A 23,192-nucleotide genomic window follows, 5' to 3' on the forward strand; every position below is an offset into this window, starting at 1 on the left:
GAGACTTGGACCCTAGTTGGGCCCTGCACGACGCGGCTAAATAGCTCTGCTGTAAGAGACACTCAAATTCTTTGTCTGTCCCAGCCCCGCTAAAGTCTGTAAGTGTAGAGCCTTTTAAGCCCACTCAAGTGTTCTGGCCAGAAAGAGAAGGTTTTAGACGTAAGAGGGCCCTAAAGATCATCCTCCCAGCCCTCTCATTTTACAGATGAAGAGACAGGGTGATAGCTGTTTCCGCCTGGGTGGTGGGAGTTGGGGTGGTTGACAAGTGGTGATGGTGGAAGAGTGACAGCAGTGGCTAGAGAATGGGTTAGAGCAGGAAGGGGCAACTATGGCCTGTGGGCTGATCCAGTCCTCCACCTGTTTCTGTAAATAAAGTTTTATTGGAGCACAGGCACACCCATTTGTTTACAGATTGTCTGTGGCTGGCTCTGCCCTCATTATCAGAGTTGAATAGTTGCTGCAGAGACTATATGGCCCTCAACATCTAAAATGTTTACTACCTGGCCCTTTACAAAAAAATGTTTGCTGACCCCTGGGAAAGACAGAGACACACAGGTCAATAGAAGTTATCGGTAACTTTCTAGTTTTTAGAGCATTAGGTTCACAGGTGTTTATTATATTATGATGCATTAATGACTGAATGCTACATATGGGCCATTGATGGTCATGTATCATCAAGGAATGATTATTATTAAATTCTGGGCACCTGAAAACAGACCGACAGGAAGGAGGGAACAAAGGGAGGGAGGAAGGAAGAAACCATTTGGCTCTTATTAGGATTTAAATGTCTTTTCATCACCTGCGCCTGACTTTTCCCCACTGTATCTCTGATGCTCAAAGGATGCGCGACAGAAGGACAATAGGGTAAAGCAGATTTTCCAGGAAGGGCGCAGGATGAGTATACTGGGTTCTGTGAGACTGAAAGAGGCTTGGCCAAAGGAGGAAAGGGATCCCAAAGAGCAAGCTGTTAAAGATGGTCACAACCCGATTTCTCAGCTTCATTCACAAGGAGCCTCTTCCCGTGGTACGTCAGAGTGGCACGGGGGCCAGGCCTCCTGGTCTTTTGTTAGGACCTCCCTCCTGCCTGTCGAGTCAAGGTTGCCCTTCAAATGTTAGCAGCATAGAAGTCCTGGAAGGCATTCTCATGGTAATTGTGAACATTTATTAAGGCTCTCTGGGCCTTGACATGTATTGCTTTATTTAATCCTGAGAACAATCTTGTGGAGCAAGGATGACCGTTATCCCCACGTTAGAGATGAGGACATGAGGCTCCCAGCTGGCAAGTCCCTTGCTCATAGACATCAAGCTGGTAAATGGCGAAGCCGAATTCAAATCCAGACCCATCTGATTCCAAACCCCACACTCAGCTGCTCTTTTATCCTGCCTGGGGCCAGGGATTCCACTTCACACTGCCTCAAGAAAGGCATGGTTTTTACCTTTACATATAGTCACCGTGGGCACGGAACATTGTGGCGTGTTCCAAGGGAGCGTTGGCCATTGAAACCTCACCTCAGCAAACGGCAGGGGATTTGCATTTTCAAATAGACGTTCCAGTCCCCGGTGGGAAAGTTCCCAGCAGCTTCAATCTGAGAACAGTCACAGTTCAGTGATGTCTGATGCTCACAGGGGTGGCTTTATTGTTTCATATGTGAAAAATGAGGAAAGGGCCAGAACCTCAGCATCAGGGAAATGATGAAAGATTGAGAAGTATTTCCAAAGTCACACGAACCGAAAGGTCAATTCGATGGCGGGGTGGGAGGATGAGGTGGGAGCAAGCAAAGAAGCAGCTGAGAAGTATTTGTGGCACCAGGGAGAAGAGATTGTGCTGTCCACTAAAAGAAACCATGGCTATGAATTTCAGGGCATCAAGACCCTGTCAACACAGCTAATCCCCACGGATGTTGGCTGAATAAGCCCTCGATGACCAAACAAGTGCACTGTGGAAACCGTGTCAGCCTCCAGCAGGCCAATTTGTCCTCATATTACACACTCCGCTGGCTCTGTTGCTAGACCCCCAGACTTTGGATCCACGGCGAGCATCCCCCAACCCGACAAGGGTTGACATAGCGTGGTTAATAAGTCAACAGAATTCAGAAACCACGACCGGATTAAGAAGGCAGTTTTATTTCGGTGCCCTGGACTTCAAGCAGATTAAATAATCAAAAAGCCTGAGCCATCGGGGTCATGTTTGAATGCTACAGCTGTTCACCGAGGTTTGACAAACATTCTTTCTGTGGCTGGTCGTCTGAATGGGAAAGACAGGGATGAACTTGGGGAAGCAGACACTTTAAGAAAGCAGAGGGGACACAATCAAAAGATCCTCTTGGGGAAAACAGTCCCAGCCAGATGGAGACAGGGGAAGGACTGCTTAAATAAGTGGTCTCCTGAAAGCAACAAGTGTTTTCTGCACAGAATAAAAGCACAAGAAGAATTCAGAAAATGTGAATGAAAAGCTGGACTCGGAGTTTGCCATGCCCTCAGTTTACTGATCTGCAAATTAATAAAAGTGGGCTACGTGTTTGACGAGGAAGCCTGTGGAGACTCAGTCATGAAAGGTGAGCCATGATTAATCCCCTTGCACCTCAGAAAAGTTCTCTAAGAGAGGAATGGGGTCCCCTCAAACAGGAATCTGTGGAAAACCTATTTTCAAGATTTCTTTCTCAAAAGACCAAACAGATCTAAAAAAATGTCTCTGATGGGAGGATTTATGTTTGTGCCATGTTGAGTCAGAGGAAGGGGGCAGGGTCAGACGTAGCGATCCAGGATCAGACATGCAGTTGGCACATCATGGGCCATTTCATAGAATACTGTGTGCTTCAAGTTGGAGTTCATATATCATTCCCTTTGGAAGGGGGTGAAGTGAGAAGAAAGAAAGACAAACTGGCTACAATCTCAGAAAGACAAGCGTTTCGTTAATAGAGTAGTGGATTCTGTGGAAAATTTCCTCTGGTTTAAGATACAACTTCCTGCGACTAATTAATGCTTGAGACCCACAGCTAAAGTGCGGGGTGTCAACTCATCTCTGACAGGAAGACATTTTGGCTTTGAAAGGAGTCATTTATTTATTTTTTTTTGCAAAATTATAGAAAGGAAAACAAAGGTTTTGCTCTTTTATATTTTGGAAAAGGGAAGGGGACTGTGATGTTCTGCATCCCCCGAGCGAAACTGAGCAGAATCTCCTTCAGAAGGCTCTCCAAACATCCTCCCCATGGCCCTAAAGCCCTGTTCACATCAGGAGAGAATTCAAGGGACAAAGGGAAACAGGCTCCAGTGCCTTTGACAGCCACATTGTGTTATTGCCCTAGTTAAGGCCCAAAACAAACAAACAAAGCCTCTTTCAAGAGCTTTTCTTATGAGTAGATAACTATCTTGAGTTTTAAATATTATTGTGTTGCCTTGTGAATTCCTCTACCAATGTAACAAAATGTCCTTGACAGATGTTTGCCATATTTAGAAATTCAAGTCTCAGGAAAAAAGAAGAGAGTGATACAGCTACTCTGGAGAATGATCCAGAGTAAAGTAAACTCAGCATCCTCTCTGAACGTTCAAGGAGGCTCCTGTTGATGCTAGAGACCCTCTCACACATTTCCACGCGGCCAAGGAGCTCTGTGCAAGGATGCTCTTTGGAGCATCATTTGTAATGAAGAGAAACTACAACAACTCAAATGCTCATGAGTAAGGGAGTGGCTAAATATTAAATTTGGCATGGTCTCACCCTGGAATACTCTACAGCAGTTAAAAGGAATGAAGTAGCTGTCTATATGTCCATATGGATAGCTCAGTTTTGAGTGAATAGAGTAAATTGCAGAATGAAACAGGCTGATGATTATATTTATGTAGGTTTTAAGAAAACACTCTACCAAACAGTATCGTGTGTGTGTGTGTGTAAAAGTATTTGACAGGCAGTAAAGCACAGCAGGTAAGAACCCTGACAGGCTCTGGAAGCAGACTGCCTGGGTTGAAATCATGACTCTCCTACTTACTATCTGTGTGACCTTGGGCAAATGATTTAGCCTCTCTGAGCCCCAGTTTCCTCACCGTCAAAAAAGGGATAATAATAGAACCAGATTTACAAGGTTATGAGGATTAAATTAATATATATAAAGCAGTTAGAATGGTGCCTGGCTCAAAACACATGCTGTATGATTATTTGCTATTGTTGTTGTTATTAAGTATTGTTTTTAACACGCCTAGTGGGATATACCAATAATGGTGGAGGAGAAGGGGGTTCATGTTGGAAAACATGACTTGGGTGCTAATCAAAGGGAGTTCAACTGTATCAGTAATGCATTGTTTCTTTGAGTTAGAAAAGAGATGAAAGAAATATGACAACCCCTGAATGATGACAGAACTCTTTCATAGGAACATAGGGGTTTATTATATTATTCTTAATGCTTTTCTGTATTTTTTAAATCTCTTGAATAAAAAGAGGGACAATCATCACTCATGGAATTATTACATGTGCAAAGATGAACATCAGTATATAGGAATTCTTTAGATCTGCCCTATCCAATATGGTACCTACTGGCACCATGCGGCTATTTATATTTAAATTAATTAAAATTAAAGGCAAATAAAATTTCAGTTCCTTAGTTGCAACAGTCACATTTCAGAGCTCAGTACCCACATATAGCTAATGCCTACCATATTGGACAACAGAGGCAGAACATTTCCGTTACCACAGAAAGCTCTACTGGGCAGTGCTGATCTGGAGCGCACTCTTCAGAAATGTGAATATCTGAACTCCCTATCATACTATGTTTCTGGCCCTAAATAATTCTGTTGCAACCTACAAAGAATATATGCCCCCAAAAAAGATTTTTTTCACCTTTCTGTTTGATATCCTTAAGTCTTCCATCTTCTGATTACTGAAATTCTGAGAGGATCTGTTCCAAGGCTTCTGACAATAGTTAGCATAGAGTTTGCAATAGTTCTTGACACTGGGGATGCACCTGGTCCAGCCTGGGTACTAAAGATGGTAAACCACAGAACCTCTCTTTCAGGTCATGGAAGGGGTTAACTCAAAATCACATTAACTGTGAATTCAAAGGGTAACAAATGCTGGCACCGCTTACAAACTAGTTACTATCCCAATTTCCTTCTGCTTGTTGTAGGTGAACTGCTCCTGCTTTCAAGTGTGATTTTCCTGCTCCAGGTGGTGTGCTGCTGCCCAGAGAAGTGCCGCTGTCACTCATCTTCAAATTCTGTAGACTGCAGCCAGCAGGGTCTGGCTGAAATCCCTTCCGATTTGCCTCCTCAGACTCTAACGCTGCACTTACAAGACAACCAGATACACCAGCTTCCTGCTTTTGCATTTAGGTCAGTGCCACAGCTTACGACCTTGAACTTGTGCAACAATTCCCTTTCAAATCTGGCCCCAGGAGCTTTCCATGGACTTCGGCACTTGCAGGTCTTAAATCTAACCCAGAACTCTCTGCATTCCCTGGAAAGCAGACTTTTCCATTCCCTCCCACAGCTGAGGGAGCTTGATTTGTCATCAAACAACATAAGCTACCTTCCCACATCCCTGGGTGAGCCTTGGGAGAACCTAACCGTATTTGCAGTTCAACAAAACCAGCTTCAGCACCTTGATCGAGTGCTCCTAGAGTCCATGCCCGGAGTGAGGCTTTTATTTCTCAAGGACAACCTCTGGAAATGCAATTGCCACTTGTTGGGTCTTAAACTCTGGCTGGAGAAATTTATCTATAAAGGTCAGTAACGTCTATTTGGAAACCCCCGTCCGTGTGTTACCAGTCTAGAATGAACCTCATCTGTTCTCTGCATCAGAAGGAACACTGAGGAGAGTGTGCAAGGGGCTAGTATAAGCTTTTTCCCATTGATGGCATTTCATAGTATGGCAAAAGAGGCAAGGGAGTCAATAGAGGGAGTTTAAGTTCAGGTATTGAAACTCATCTACAAATATGATTCATGGAGGTAAATTTCCACTTTTTTATTAACCACACATTAAATTATCTGGGAACTGTAGGCCCTTAAGAGAGGGAAACTCAATTGCCACCTAAATAACTGCTCAACTTTAAAGTCGTACCAAACGCTGATTTTTTTTTTTAGTTTATAAATTTTTATTTAGATACAACTGACAAATAGCATTATATTAGCTTCAGATGTACAACACAAATATTTTTTTCTTCTGATGAGAACTTTTAAGATTTACTTTCTTAGCAACTTTCAAATATACAATGTAGTATTAGTAACTATAGACGCCATGCTGCACATTACATCCCCAGGAATTATTTATCTTATAACCGAAAGTTTGTGCCTTTTGATCCCCTTCACCCATTATCCCCAACCCTACCCTCCACCGCTAGAAACCACCGATCTGTTCTCTGCATCTGAGTTCAGGGTTTTGTTTTGTTTAGATTCTACATATAAATGAGATCATCCTGTATTTGTTTTTCCCTGTCTGACTTATTTCACTTAGCATAATGCCCTTAAGGTCCATCTATGTTGTTGCAAATGGCAGGATTTCCTTTTATGGCTGAATAATAGTCCATTGTGTGTGTATGTGTGAAAACCCAAATGCTAGTTTTCAAGTGTGATCAACTAGTGGCATGTGTCTCTCCTGGGGACTTTTCCCCTCTTTGTCTCCTTCTACCCATCTGACAGCTATAAATCTTAGCCAAGATGATCTCTTTTGCTTCAGCAAACACTACTGTTATTGACATTGGATGCAATAGGGCCCTCTCTCTAAAGTTACTTACTCTCTCTCTTTCGTTCTCTTCCTTCATTTTCTTTTCTTTTCTTTCTTTCTTTTTACTGAGGTCAGAGTGGTTTATAACATTATATAAATTTCAGGTATATATCATTATATTTTGACTTCTGTACAGGCTGCATCATGTTCATCACCAAAAGTCTAGCTGCCATCTGTCACCATACAAACGTGCCCCATAGACACTTTCGCCTTCCTCCCACCCCGACTCTTCCCCCGGTAATCACCAATCTGTTCTCAGTATCTATGCGTTTGTTGGTTGTTACTGTGTATCTTCCACATATGAGTGAAATCATACAATCTTTGGCTTTCTCTGTCTGTCTTACCTCACCCAGCATAATGCCCTTAAGGTCCCTACCCTAAAGTTGCTATTTCTTTAACCAGATGTTAAAAGCAAAGCAAGATATCCTAGAATATTAAAGACAAGGGCCTATGGAAATCACCCAGGGGTCAGCAAACTACAGCCAGAGGGCCAAATCCAGCCCACCTCCTGTTTCGGTAAATAAAAATTTTATTGGAACACATCCATGACCATTTATTACCTGTTGTCTATGGCTCCTTTGCACTATACAGGTGAAGCTGAACAGTTGCGAAAGAGACTACAAGGCAGAGCTTAAAATATTTACTATCTGACTCTGTAAAGAAAAGTTTGCAAGACCTTCTAACTCAATGCTAGCCTGTCATCAACAGGAGATGAAGCCCAGAGAGGTTCAGTGACTTGCCCAAGACCACAAAGGAGAAGCACAGATGAGAACAGCATGAATGGCTTTTGGGTCTTGGCCCTGTATTCTTTCCTCTACATCACAGTGCTTTCCTCCTAACTTTCAAGCACCATTCATTCATTCATTCATTCCTATACTTGAGTGCCTGTTATGTGCCAGGCACTTTTCTAAGCCCTGAGAAAAGATCAGTGAGTGAACAAGAAAATCCCTACCATCATGGAGGTTACTTTCTGACAGCAGAAATAAGTGTAAAATGGCTAACAAATAAATATCCATATTCAGATAGCAGTTCGTGCTAGGGAAACAACGAGGCAGGGTGAGGGGAGAGAGAGTGATGGGATGGGGTTCCAGTTTACATAGGAAGGACAGGGAAGGCCTCCCCAAGGATGGGCATGGGTGAGCAGAACCTGAACAATGAGAAAGAATGAGCTGTGAGACCACTGGGGGAAAGGACAGCAAGTGCAAAGGGCCTGACAGGAGAAGCTTGGCTTGACTGAGGAGCAAAGGAGTGGCTGGAACAAAATGAGGGAGTGACAGAGCCAAGACAAGGCAACACATGTCCTCAGGGGCCAGGACACGTGGGAACGTGCAGAGCAGACTGAGACACTCGGATTTTATTTTGGGTGACATGGAAATCTCTTGAAGACTTTTAGTCAGGGGAGCAATATATTCTGATTACATTTTTAAAGGTGACTCTGGTGACTCCAGGGAGAGCAGACCAAAGGCTGCGAAAGAAGCAGCAGGGGGATGAGGGAGAAAGGGATTTTAGTCTTCCAGGGAGGAAAGGATGGTGGCCCAAACCAGGGTGGTGAGAAGTGATCAACTTTGGGGGATATTTGGAATATTAAACTGATGGAAACTGCTCATAGGTTGGAGTGAGAGATGAAGAAAAGAGACTAATTATGGGAAACGCAATTTTTTTTTGTCCTGCAGGAGTAATCAGACAAATGGTGATGCCAGTAGCTGATAAGGGGCAGACTGGGGAATAGAGGAAGTAGGTGAGCGTGTGTGGGAGGCGGTAAATCGAGAGTTCAATTTGGGGCATGTCAAGTTTGAGATGCCCATTACCTATCCACCAATGAGTTGGTGGATATATGTTTGTGCCTGTAAGTCAGGAAGATACCACAGCTACAGACCTGAATTAGGGAAGCAACAGAGTCTGGATGGTCGCAGCAGGTACACAGAAGGAAGCAGGCTGGAGCACAGCATGAGTTCGAATATACAGTATTGACTTAAGAATCCCTCTCAATAGCTTATCACTAACTAGCTAATCTTCAAGGTGACCTCCAAAAGGGCCATAGAATGTGACAAAAATCTTTCTTGTGGGAGGCTTCAAATAAAACTGTTTGCATCTAGATGTGAAGTGGCTTTAGCTATTGTGTTCTGGACTCAATGGTAAGTATAAGCCAAACTGTCACAGAAAGATAGTTTTCACCAGAGAAGAGCATTTCTTGACAAAAAATTGTTCCCAGGTCCGGGACACTAGAAGCAACATGGAACATGGGAGATACCTCCCTCTACTCTGCCATAAACTCACTAATGATCTTTGGGGAAATTAATGCCCCTCACTAGCTCTCAGTGTCACCAGTTTGAAACTGCTAGTGTTCAGCCAGAGAGTTCCTGAGGCCCATTTTGGTCCTCAGATTCTGCAACGCAGTTACATGCTCCCTCATGGCAGAGGTGCCCAGCACAGCACAGATAATAGCCTTTCTCAGAAGGAAGGTAACATTTTTTGGGCATCCCAAAAGAACTAGAAAAAAATCCCAAATAGATGCTAAGTGTAGGAGACGATCTGACTACCGATGTATTGAATGAAGGCAAAGGAAGGGAATAGATATTAGTCAACATCATATTTTTTAAAAAGATAAATAAATGCAAACACTAACAGTATTTGTCAGGACAGGATGATTGATGTGACAACCATCTCAGCAACAATAAAAGTCTGTTGCTCACTCATGTTAGAGTCCAAGGGACCTGGGAGCTAGGGCTGGGTTCCATGCAGTCATTCAGGGATACAAGCCACTTCCAGCTTTTGATGCTGCTAACTTTACCACGTGGTCTCTAAGGTCACCACCAAGAGGGAACAAAGTGCACAGAGGATCAAGTAGAGGGTTTCGTGGCCTAGAAGTGGAATTCATTGGTTCCATTGGACAGAACTCAGTCACATGGCTCCAACCTGACCACAAAGGGTGGGGAAATTTCATCTTTCTGAGGGTCCAGGAGCCAAAAATCGTGCTTTGATGAATACCTAATAATGTCTCCTCCACAAAGACATGCACATAGATTTTGTAATTAGTATTCCTCTTTCTCCATTCATAAGTAACAAATCATCTTTATGCTAATAGCTAACTGTATTAAACATCTATTCTGGGCTAGGTATTGTGCTAAATACTTGACATACTTTATCCAACGGAGTCCTCAGAGCCATCTTGTGAGGTGAATTTCATTATTACCCCCTTTCCCACTTTCCAGGTGAGCAAGCATAGGCAAAGAACGGTCAAGTAACCTGCTTTGGGTTGCACAGCTAAGTAACCATGAGATTCAAGATTTGAATCTACTTTCTTCCAAGACAGTGGTTAAGAGCTACTAGTGGCCAGATGGGGAATAATGAGTGCTTGGCAAACTGGAGCTTCTTGCATTGTCAGCTTGCATGAATCTAGAAGAGAGTGGGACCCTCAAGCTCTCATCAGCAGTTTTGCCTCCTGGAGTTGTGGCCGAGGAGATGGTGGTAGAAGGCTGGGAGGTGAATCCTGGCTGAGGACATAGTTGCAAAGGGGGTCATGGAACTCTTGCTGGCCACAACCCCTGCCTTCCATCCATGTCCCAGGCTCCAGCCTGTTATTTCCTCAGTTCTGGGTCCAGAGGCCACGCCTCCCACCATAATGTTAAACAGCAGGAAGCTTGGAACTGGAGAAAGACAGTGCTAAAGCCTGGCGTGACTGGGTGAACCATGCAGTCTAGGTAAAGTCAGCTGATGGAATTGCTGATCCCAGGGCAGGCAGCCTTTCTTCCAGTGCTCTTTGGCTGGGTTAATATTGTTACTTCTTCTCAAAGCTCCACACTTCATTTCTGTCTCTCTGGCCTTCTACGTTACAACAAACTCCTGGGCAGAGGCATGAAATGGTCCATGAGGCAGAGATCCTTAATCCGGGCACAGCCCAATGGCACTCTGGGTTCATCCTGAGCAGCCATCCCACACCTCTGGCTTCCTAAATATCAGTTCAGGAAAGGAAGAAATTTCTCTGTTACCTCTTTGCTTTAGAGTTGGGGTTCTTGCCTTGGGGATGACTGAAGAAGCCAGGAGGGGCTCAAGAGACTCTGGCAGTAGGTGATTCAGATTCAAGCAATGGCAGCAAAGAAAGTGTGGGTTAAATTATGCCATAGCCACTAACCCCAAGGTGACCTGGGCCACGATAACCCTTGTACTGCAAAATGGCCCCATCTACTAATAGGGCCACACAGGACTTGACTTAAAAGGCCCCGATGAAATGAATGTGAAGGCATTCTCAAAACTCTGAAGTGCTATACGAGGGACGTTTCTAATAACACTGAAGTGACGACCTCCCACATGTAACTTTCTGGTGTAATTTAATAATTCACCTACAGCGTATTAAAAGAATCTCCAATCCAACCTGGCTAAGAGTGGTGCTAGGCTTCACAGCCATCCTTGGGGAGGAATTCATGGCAGCCAGGGGAAACTGAGCCACAGGTCATGGGGACGGCATTCTGCCAAGTCAAAGGGCATTACTGCGTGTCATTGTGTTAACTCCGCTGACCTCAGGATGCTGCAGAGAGGAGGAAGTAGAGAGAGGCAACAAGCATAGTGGGAAAAGCTGGAATCAAGGAGGGAGGCTGGTTTTGGGTGTGGATCTGTCCACTTATCCCCTGGGTGACTTTGGACAAGAATTACCCGTTATAGCGGATTTGTAAGGATTTATCGAACAGTGCTTTGTAAACTATCAAGGCACACACAAGTATGATGTTTTTATGGCAAAAAATTTAGTCAGAGAAGTTTATTTGCCTGAGGTCAAATAGTAAATCAGTGGTCAAATTTGGCTAGAATGGCACCCGAATCCCCCTAAACAGCAGTAGTCTACAAACCTGAGGAAATCAACCCCCTTTGAAAGAATGGAAACTGGGTCTGATAACCGGTTGGAAAGTTCAGTACCGGAAGTACTAAATGTTTCGAGGCCTGAGGAGACACATTAATTGTACTTAATCCCATGAACTAAGTTAATATTACTGTCAAATCTTCAGATGCACTCAACAGTCAAAAGACCACTGACCTCCCTGTTTGGCAGGCAGAGTGTTGATAAACACAGAGGCTCCTTGTAATTAACACATAATGTCACAACAAAGGACCTTTGTTTTCTTTATTTTTGTAGATTTCCAACGGGAATTTGGTACAATAGATTTCTTGTGTGGGGGCTCATCCGGGGCGGGAGCGTGAGCGGCAGGAATGCTCTCCACCGCAGTGCCCTCAGGTCGGCCTCCATTGCCCCTCCTTGTCAGCTTTGCCTTGTTTTTCTCTTGGCATTTATAAGGTAAAGGTGACTAGGCTTCTAATGAATTCTTGGTCATACGTAATTGCCAATTTAGTGTGTGGCATTTTTAACATTTAGCCAATTTAGAAATTCTGAAATCATAAAATATGGTTGTTAAGTTCTTTGACTTCAGGGGAAAAAAGGTGCTTTATAAATTCCATCGGCCTAAGTTTTTGCAGGCTGAGGATCTGGGGATTCAGTTGTATCAGGCTCTGTTAGCATCTTTGATTTTGCTTTTTAAAGGGGGAATAACGGACGGCGTCATCTGTGCGTCACCCGACACCTGGAAGGGAAAGGACCTCCTGAGAATCCCTCACGAGCTGTACCAGCCCTGCCCTTTTCCTTCTCCAGATCTGGAGTCCTCAGAGGCACAGCAGCCAGGTTCTGCCCACTGGGCTGTCCCAAGGCCTCCAGAGAGCCATAGTGCGGAGTGTGAGCTCAAACCCAAGCCCAGGCCGGCCAACCTGCGTCATGCCATGGCCACCGTCATCATCACCGGGATCGTGTGTGGGATCGTGTGTCTCATGATGTTGGCGGCCGCCATCTACGGCTGCACCTATGCAGCTATTACAGCCAAACACCATGGGGGACCCTTGGCTCAAACTAATAAGCCAGCAACAACAGAAGGAAAAGAGCTGTTTGACATCTCCCCAGCCTGAGAGCTTTCATCTCAAATAACAATAATTATTTTAGGCCAGAAGAAAGTGTCTGAGCAGGGCTAATGTGTTCACTGTTACTGCCTCAATTTGTTTTTTGCAAAAGAAAAAAAAAACCTGTCTGTAAAAAAATATTCCTGGGAAGAAATTTATGTTGAGATTTTTTAAATATCATAGAAGAAATAGAGATGATACTTGTGCTCTGTGCCTGAGAAGTTATTACAGTTATTCTATGGGGGGAAAGGCCATACACAGAGAAAGAGAAGATACCACCTCCTTCAGGTACTCGTTCCTGCAGAGCAGCAGAAATTCAAACACAGGTGCTAGTCAGCCTTCCTGGGAGCTTTATGGTCCACTGGAAGACTGCCCAATTTTCAGTGCCCGGGAAGAGGTGGGTGCTCTTACCCAAGGGGCAAAAAATGCCTCTATAATTCAAGTTCATGCTGGCTCGGTGATACTTTTGGATGTTGTGTATGTTACATATTCAATGGGAGCGTCTGTTGGTTGGGAATTTCATAGCTTGCCACAAAAGTCAGATTATACTTAATTTTCTAAATCAGAAAACCATTTGGGGCTTTCTAGGCCACAGAGGAAGAGGAGGGTTCCATGTCTGGATAATGGGACTCAGGCCCAGGGTCTGGGGAAGTTTTCTGATGCGAGGGTAAATAACATATAAACAAACACAAAGAGGATGGGGAGCCGGAATTTGGGGCACATACTACTGAAAGGCCATATCCACCAGGCGATTGGAACTTTCCATTTATAACTCTCACAGCAGGAATGAATTTAGGGTGGGCTGAGAACGAGATAATGGCTTATGTGTATCTGTATCTATGTACACAGTGCACAGAGTGCATAGACTTGTACAACCACACCCACACATAAACACACTCGGAGCAATCAGTTTACCCACTAATGAATTGCAGCCGTGGCAGCGTGGAAGCCAGCAGCTGTTGACCACCACCCAGACTGCCTACTCAACACTCTGGGATAGGAAGTAAGAAGGAAGTCTGAAGAGAGTGGGAATTATCAAGAGACTTGATATATGTGGCAGCAGCCATCCTGAACATTATTTAGGCCACGGTTTAAAAAAATCAGGTGTGGCTTGCTTTACTCCACAGACACGGTCTTGAAGAGTTGCATGCAAAGTGAATTTTTGTAAATTGAATCATCATTTTAATGCAGTAGGGGAGCTTGCTATTTAAAGGAACCTTTCATGGAATCTTTCTGTAATGGCAATAATTGGCTCCAGATTTATGCATTTTGTAAATTTGCATTTTCTCATGCAAGATTTTCTTAAAGTGGAATCTGTTTGCTCTCTCTCATCATGCTCTATCTCATACCTGTTAGTATTAAAATAATTTTACACAGAGGAGTTAAGGACATGTCAAAAGCAGAGAATGGCAAATATAGGGTAAGCTGTCCCTCCAGAGGCCTTGACAGACATGGCTAATCAATTCCAGCACTCCTCCCAGCTGAGCCCTGATGTACCACAGATGCCTTGTTAAGACAGCACTGTAGGCAACCAGAACTAATCAATGGGAGTTGGTTCAAAGGATAAAACATATTTGCCATTCAGGGTACTGGCTCTGCATTCACTCCTTCAGACCATGTAAAAATTGGTCTGGATCCTAAATCAGTAGTCCATTCCCTAACCTGGAAGGTGAATGGGAGGTCCACACATGCAGGAGTATTTTCTCCCTGTCTGATGCAGCCAGAACCTTGCCCAACAGTGTACAGATGCTGAGGGAAACAGACAGATGAACCGACCACAGCCTCTGCGCAGGACGCACACCACGCACCCCTAATCAACACAGAAGCCATCTCCACTGCCTACAGTGCTTCACAACCAGGGTGTCCCCAACCCCCAAAGCTAAAGATGGACCATCTTTTTGGAGTAGCAATTTTGCTAAATGACTTTTCTGGGGGAGAAAATGTAAACTTTGATGTTAATTGTTTTTTCTGTACTAAAATAAACCTGGCTATGATAAAGAGAAGATTGAAATATTAGCATGGGTTTTAAGATCAAAAAGAGACCCCCGAGAAAGCCAGCTGTTGCCTCGGCTCCAAGCCCTGGTGTCTCCTTTCTGCTCTGCCTCACTGCACTGCTTTAGTGGGCAAGGCTGAGCATCTGGTCTAAGGATGTAGTGATTATGTTCCAGGTGAAAAAGTCTTTCTTTCCCTTGCCCTGGATGTGAGACTTTGGCCAAGAAAGCAGTATGAGAAAGGAAATTTAGAAGATCTTTTTATATGTCATCCCCACTTCACCAAATGTCTCAAGAGCTCGCGCTACGTACCAGGCATGGTGAGAGGTGTTCTCATGAGCATTTGTCATGTAATCCTGGCAATCACCCCGGAGATACTTGAACAGATATTACATAAGCTAGGAACCACTGAGGCCAATAATGCGGGCTTCCTCTCACGGCTGTGATTTAAGACTGCAAGTACAATGTCTGCCAGAGGTTTGGTGACATTACAGGTCAACCCCGTCCCCCTGCCCACAGTGATTACTCGTGAGAGCTTCCAATACCACAGAAAACCCTGTACGTGGCTAGAATCCTCACTTGTCAACACCCAGTCCTATTAGATTTCTAAGTACAGATGATAACTCAGGCAAACAGATTCCTGCTCTATGAGTATAGTCTTTAAGAAAAATGATTAAAACGATGCATACGTATATTCATATTTCTATCTTTTGCCTACAGTCCCCACAAACAGCAGTTGGCAATGAAAATAATTACCTACCCTGAAATGTCAACAGTCTCTCAGCACAGAAAAATATAAATCAAATTGTTTAGATTAACAAATGCAGAGTTATCATTTGTTAATACGAGAAATGAAATGTTTTAACTGTAAAAAACATCGCAGATGAAAGACCCAATTTGCAGAGTATTCTGCGAGAACCACAAATTATCTTTCACAACCACTACAGCTCATGAGGGGTAATTTGCAAACGCCTCACAGATTATTTTCAGCTGTTTATTGCTGCTGTCATATTCACAGATTCCCCTATAAAAATGCCCTTCCATGAGAGAGCCTTGCTGAGGGTACGTTGTGAACAAAAACCACATTAACTGTTGATTGTTTCTGAGAAAACTATCTAAAATACAGTTTTTTCATTATATTCAGTGGAACGTATGGCCATAGATTGGTGATTTTTGTTTTGCCAGAGATCACAGATTCATAATAGCAGGACCCGACAGATGCTGTAGCTGTCTGAAGTGAGGCATGTAAAGAGGGAGTATGAAGGATGCCCCTGCCATAGAGATGGTGCAGAAAGACCTGGTGTCAAATCGATACCTGGAAAGATTTTCAACCTAAGGCAAATATCCCTGATCCTGCAGGAAGAATCTATGCTTAAGATGATAAAATGCCGCTGGACAACTGAGTGTTCTATTTTTCCTTACAAAAATGGAAGACTGAAAAGTGATTCACATAATTTCCTCCTGAAGATTCATGAAAATCAAATCTTATTACTCGACTTAATCAAGTTACCCTGGAAATAAGACACTCTCATCTTGGATCCTAAATGTCAAAGGAAGTGGCTAAATCAATTTATAAAATAATCTATCTGTAGCACACATTAATATAATTATGCAACTGTTAGAAACCTATAACTTTCTATTGCAGATCAGGACATAATGTTTCTAGTTTGATCGAATCTACCAGTGTATCCATTGCTAAATACTTTTAGAGAGAAACCTACCAGCAAATGATATTGCAACCCCACACGGCATCACTGAAGCTATGCACAACTTCAGGGAACTATCCTGTTTTCCCTTTTGATGAAAATGCTTTTTTTTTAGTGCTTAAATTGTAAGGAGGTCTCAAAGAAACCCCCATCCTATTCAAAGAAGCAACTTCATAATCCACCACTGTCCTTTCAGATTCTTCACTGGCGTATCCGTACCTACTTTTCACTTTGATGACACTGAATATTCATTTGGATGGATAGGATGTCATCCAGTGACAAAGGCTCATCAAGAAGACCCAGAAAAAGAACCAGAGAATTGGGAATTGGGAAGGTCCTTGGAGAGACGTTAGGCCAGGCCTGGCAAATTTTGGGAGAGCTGTGACGAGCCTCCCTACCCATTTCAGACATTGCTAACAGATTATGGCAAACTTCTTTACTGAGCCCAGCCAAGGTCTCAGAATACTTTTAAATCTGTTTTCTACGTACCCACTACTGATCAACTGGAGCTGATGTGAGATTAAACCTGTTTGCTATCCTGATATAGTTCCATGCCCTTATTTTATAACTGGGAATAGAAGCATGGAAAAGGAAAGGAACTTTCCCAAAGTCACACAGATAATGAAGTGCAGGCCTGATAAATACAGTTATAGGAGCATGGATAATCCAAGCCAATCCCTGCCATTCTTCATTCATTCTGTGTGGACCACAATATCAAGGCTATAACATTATTATATTAATTATTTGGGTAAAGACACTTATACTACCACCATCAACACTTATTGAGCACCCAATTTGGTGGCAGCTGTTTTCCAAGTGTAATATTTTCATTTTCTCTAATCCTTATATTGATTAAAACATGTGGGCATTTTATTGCCATGTTATAGTGAAGAAATACTATTTGGGTCATTTGTTCAAGGTCACACCATCAGTAAGTAGCGGAGTGGGAATTTGGATGCTGGTCTTCCCAAGGCCAAAACGTGGGCATTTTTCGGGATGTGACAGGTTTGAAGAAGTCAGACTTGGGATCCTTTCCTGGCACTACTAGCATTTACCTTAAAATATGGCAGATAAAACAAACCCAACCACCAATCAGTATGTCACTGCCAGAGCTCTGGTTCCACCAACACCCAGGAAACCAGCTAAAGCCAAGGCAAAATGGGAAAATGAGGGTCCTTGTATCACCCGTGACTCCACTGGACTGGAAAAGATGTTCTCAGAATGGGAGGGGAAGAAACTCAGCGACACTTTCTCACAGCTATTTGAGAAAATGATACAATTAGATGCTGGCTAATAAGTTTCCCATTGGAATACTCATGAATACATAGAAGAAGAAAAAAGTTATGAGGATCCTAAAACTTAGGAATACCAGTCAATGACACCCAAGTCTCCAGGAGGAATGCCCACTATCCAAAGCAAACACAGATGAGTGGGATGTAAAGGAAGAGAGTAATAGCCCACCCATCCTTATGCTGGTATTCCTTCCTCTGAGACAGCGGGCTTCAAAACCCAGAGGGAAGCCACTCCCTCCCACGTGGGTATCTGAGGACGTTTAACTCCTACAAACCTTGCTATTAAGATCTTGCTGTCTTCATCCACTAGAGATGAAGAATCTCAACAATGTAGCATATCATAGGATGATAAAAGGAAGAGGGGGCAATAAGATAAGTACAATCTAGGGGCTATAGTTCTTATTTACTGTTTCTTATAAGAAATGAAAACTACAGATTACTTTGTTTGATCTAGGTTAAGTAGTCAGACTACCAGGCAGCAGGAGGTGGCATCCTCTATCAACCCCGCAAGGCCACACTAAACGGAAGACGTCTAAACACGCCATTTGTCTAGGGGCCATGTATCTCAACTAGCCTTCCATCTTAGTCTCCAGGGAGTACTCTAAAGTCCACAAGAAGGGACACTGAGGGGAAGCCATTTACCCTGTTCACTGGCAAACACAACATATTTTAATTTTAATGATGTTAACACTAAGAAAGAAACCTAACTTGGAGCCCCCTAAAAGATACTTAAAAAAAAAAAAAAAAGGAAGAAAGGCAACACTGCCCTCAAGATGCAGAAGAAGCATGAAAGATCTATTTTGAACCATTTCCTAATATGATTTTTAAAGTCTCTGGTTGGATTTGGTGTACATTATACCCACTCACATTCCACTGGCAAAATCATATCATATGGCTGAGTTCAGAGTTAATGAGGCACAGAGTATACAGCTCCAGGAGGCAGGTACTATGAGTGACATGGCAATGGGCAAGGACACACAATCCCTTTACAAGGAAGGAAGGAATAAATAATAGTGAACAATCATAACATAATAAAAAATAGTAAAATAACAATGGCTAATAACAGTAAATAATTAGTGAATAAAAATAGATAAGTAAGTAACAAATGAATAAAATCGACTGCAGTCATCATCAGAGGTACAAAAGAAACACTGCAACATATTGACACAGTGTTATAGAACACATAATAGAGAATACTCACTCCCAGAACACAGAAGAAAAACAGGAAAAAACAGAGATGAAAACAGTAGAAGATGATAGAAATGCAAAAGCAGTAGTAAAGAACCAATATATGAATACTTGACCTTCCCACTAAACAGATCAGAACATACCAAACAGCAGGAAAAAAAAATATGAGAAGGTATCTCTCCCAAGCTAAAGAAAAACCCTAGTCATAACAGATCAAGAAAGACTTACTATAAGAGAGACGAATGAAAAAAATATCCAGTTAGTCTAGGTTAGTACCTGGCACATATAAGTCTCAACCAGTATAAACTGGAGAAAAACAAATAAATGAAACAAACAGATTTGGCTAAAATTTTCAAATTTTAAGAACAAATTAAAAATTCTAAAATCTAGAAACCAACAAATAAAAGCAAAACTTAACAAGGGACCAAACTGAGATTGCAATTCTCAGATAAGCAAGGGCGTAGGGAGCACGGTGTCTACTGTGTATTTTGGAGAAAAATAACTCAAGATATACTTTAATTGATCAAGGAATGAATTATAAAAAGCAAGAGGAAAGGGAAGTCGGGAGAGTGTGAGAAGAACTTAAAAATGCGGAAGTCATGCTATTAAAGTGCCAGTGATAAGCACTAAAATCAGTTAAAGAGTTAAGTCTCAATGGTTTTCCTAAGGTGGTTAAAAACAATGCAAAGTCAATGTTAACAAAGTTCAAAGCACCTGCTGCATGCCAGGCAATTTTCTAAGTATCAGAAACGAAGGAGAGAAGAAGAAATATGAAGTATACGCCACATGGACCTTAACATCTAGCAGAGGGATAAGATAAAGAAATTAAAAATTTATGAGGTGGTGAAAAAGGAGGTGTGAGGGGCAGAAATACAGGGATATGGGAGAGAAAGAGTTTCTATTTAATATATGGTGATCAAGAAAGTCCTCTCTCAGAAAATAGTTGAGCAGAGACCTGAAAGATATGATGGAGCCAGTGATGAAGACGTCTAGAGGAAAAATGTCCTAGGGAGAAGGCATCACAGGTGCAGAGGCCCTGAGACAGGAGCAAGCTTGATATGTTTGAAGAACAACAAAGAGGTCGTGCGACTGTGGTTGAGTGGACAAAGGTGGAAGTAGGAGGAGCTGAGGTTAGAGGGTAACTAGGGGTCCAATCAAGTAGAACCTTATGGGTTGTGTCAGGCAGCTTTTAAATGATGCCCAATGATTCCAACCTCTTGGTACTCATGCTCTTGTTTAATCACCTCTCCCTTTTTTTCTTTTTTGCCAGAGAAATGTGAGTGAAGTCATGTGTGTCATTTCTGGGTAGAAGCATTTAATTGCTAGAATAGGAGCCTGGAATGTTGAGTTAACACTTGTAGGTGTAGGACAGCTGCCTCTGAGAGTCACCTGTATCCATAAGTGTACTTTTGAAAGCAAGAGATAAGCTTCTGTTGTGTCATGTTGCTGAGATTTTAGGGATCTTTGTTGTTGTCGGCTAACTTAATCTATCCTGACTAATACACTGCCTAGTAAACTTGAGGGAGAAACGCCTCTACTAACAAATATATTTTAGTGACCCATTTCATGGACAAATATTTTGTTATCAAAATTAAAATAAAGAGACCTCTACTGATGGTGAATCTATTATTATCTCAGTAATTCAGTCGCAGAATCTTGGAATTTATCTGTGATTTTTCAATCTTGATCTTCACATTTAAAGATTTTCTAAGTTCTATTGATGTCAAAAACAGAGTTGGAAAAGCTGAAAAACAAAAGATTGTGGTTCTAATTCCTGTTCTTTAAGTTGCTAACAGATGTTTTGGGGCAAAACACTTAACATCCATGTGTCTCTGTTTCTATATTTTTTAAATAAAAGTTTGGCTACAATATTTAAAAATTAATTTTCAGGTCTAATACTTTATGATTTTTTTGACATGTTTCTCAAATGACATTTGTCTTGTTTTGTTGTGCCATCACCTCTCCCTGAGGGTGGGCTGGACCTAGTGACTTGCTCCTAACAAAAGCAGAATATGGCAAAAATGATAGGATATCACATCTGAGATTAAGTTATAAAAAAATCTCTGGCTTCTGTCTTGCTCACTCTCTCCTGTTTGTTCTGATGGAAGTCAACTTATACACTATGAACTGTCCTGTGGAGACATTCACATGGCAAAGAAGTGAGGGAGGCCTCTGGTCAACACCAGTGAGAAAAGGAGACCCTCAGTCCAACAACCCAGGAGGAACTGAATCCTGCTGATGATCTCATGAGTGAATGTGGAAGCACTTCCTCTGTTTGCTGAACTGTCAGATGAGACCACAGCCCTCAACAATACTTTCATTGCAGCTTAATGAGACACACTGGACCAATACCTTGATTGCAGCCTTTGTGACAGACCCTGAGCCATAGGACCCTGCTCAGCTTCATCCAGATTCATGACTCACAGAAACTTTAAGATAGTAAGTTTTTTGTAGTTTTAAGCTGCTAAGTTTTGGCCTAATTTATTATGCAGCAAAAGATAACTAATACATGGATCATTGTGAGTATTTTGGCTTTTAACTCTGAGTAAATTAGGAAGTCAAAAGGGACGTTTGAATAGAGGAGTGACATGGTACTATCTATCTTTTAATATGATTGCTGTGGCTCCTATGAAGAATAGATTGGGTGGTTGGGGTCAGAGGTGGAAGAAGGCAGGGGAACCATTTGGAAGGCCACTGCAACAATCCTGGGAAGAAATGAGAGTGAACTGGCCCAGTGGGGTAGCACTGGAGGTACTGAGAAGTGGTCAGATTCTGTGCATAATTTGAAGAAAGAACCAATGGGATTTATAGACAGACTGGTTGTGGGTAGGAGCAAAAGGAAAGAGGCAAAAATGACTTCAAGATCCTGGTTCAAACAGAGTGAAAAATAAAAATGACATTTTTGAGACAACTAGGAATTTAAACAATTGACTAGGTAATAGGTAATTAGAAATTATTATTTTTAGGTGTGGTAATGGTTTTGTTATATTAAAATACAAAGAAGTCCTTATCCTTTAAAGATATATACTGAAATCTTAGTGGATGAAATGTGAAATGATTTAATGACTAAGATTTGATTTAAAATAATATGGGAAGTGGATTGGGGTTGAAGGGCACAATGGCCATGGGTTGATGGCTACTGTCATTGGGTGAAGGATACACGGAGTTTCTTTTTATGTTTCTATCTACTTTTGAGTATATTCAATATTATCCATAACAAACTTTAAAAGAAAAAAGAATGACTACAAAGTTCGTGGACTGAATAGATAACTAGAATTACCTCGATCAGCAAGGCTACAGAGGAAGAGTGGAGGGGAGGATGTGGATGGAATTGGGACTTCAACTTGGCATCTATTGCATTTGATAGGCCTATTTGAGAAGGAGTGGAGACGCTGAGTAGTCAAGAGTGAGTCAAGTGAGAGAGGTTTGGCTTGGGAATTACCAGCCTATGGATAGCATTTAAAACCTTGAGACTGGACAGGAGGGGCAGACAGAGACCCCTGGGGCCCTCCAACATTTACCATCATGAGTGGAATCAGCAAAGGAGACCAAGGAGGGGTAAGCAGCAAGTTAGGTGAACAACCAAGTAAAGAGATATTTCAAGGAGAACGTGCTCGACATGGACAAGTGCTGCTGATAGACCAAGAAAAATGAACATTTGAAGTGCAATTTTGGATTTGGCAATGTGAAAGTTACGGTGATCTTAATGAGAAATGTTTCATTGTGGATGAAACCTGACTGGCTTGAGTTCCAGAAAGAATGGGAGACAGGAAGCAGGAAGAGTATACAGCATAAAAGGATAAGGAACACATAACAAATAAAACAGTTTAACAACAAAAATAATTTTGGCTTCAAAACCTGACTATATCAGCAAAAATCTGGAATTAGGTGGAAGAAGTCTAGTAAAGTAAAAGCATACAAAATCATCATTGCACTGCACTTTCATTCTCAAATTTCTTTTTAATTTTAGAGATAAACACTCACATCTGCTTGAGCCTGCTCACATAAAATTTGGCCTTGAAGTAGGAATGGCATTCAGACACTGATCCTGACCTCATGCAGATCTATTCACCCAGAATAGAAGCCTGGAGCTCATGGGGAATGCAAACTTTGGGAGGCCCTGGGAACAAAAAGCCTTTGATCAGCACTGTCCCTTTCCTGCCACAGACTGGCCAAAGCATTTTCCATGAGCAAGGAAGTCCACAGATGACTGTCAAAGCATTTATGCTCCTGCTGCAGATTCTGCTTATGCCTGTCTCTCTGTTCCCAGGGAGGGGAAATGCTCATTTATCCTCTAAGGGCCCTTCACTTAGCATGAGTCATATATAATCTAGTCTTAACTGAGATCAAAATCCCAACAAGGTCAGTAGGA

General features: G+C 42.3%; 2 protein-coding genes across 2 annotated transcripts in view; one reads left to right on the forward strand and one right to left on the reverse strand.

The window, feature by feature from the left end:
- The window catches only part of CACNA2D3 (calcium voltage-gated channel auxiliary subunit alpha2delta 3), an 824,272-nt gene that overhangs the window by 113,447 nt on the left and 687,633 nt on the right, over positions 1–23,192 (reverse strand). The window lies entirely within an intron of this gene.
- On the forward strand, positions 1,800–12,856 carry LRTM1 (leucine rich repeats and transmembrane domains 1). The gene is made up of 3 exons (XM_070492722.1): positions 1,800–2,555; positions 5,115–5,711; positions 12,237–12,856. Exons 1-3 carry the CDS (start codon positions 2,549–2,551, stop codon positions 12,650–12,652), a joined length of 1,020 nt encoding a protein of 339 aa, XP_070348823.1. The 5' UTR covers positions 1,800–2,548; the 3' UTR covers positions 12,653–12,856.

This window comes from Equus asinus, chromosome 21 (genome assembly GCF_041296235.1).
Source record: "Equus asinus isolate D_3611 breed Donkey chromosome 21, EquAss-T2T_v2, whole genome shotgun sequence".
Lineage (NCBI taxonomy): Eukaryota > Metazoa > Chordata > Mammalia > Perissodactyla > Equidae > Equus > Equus asinus.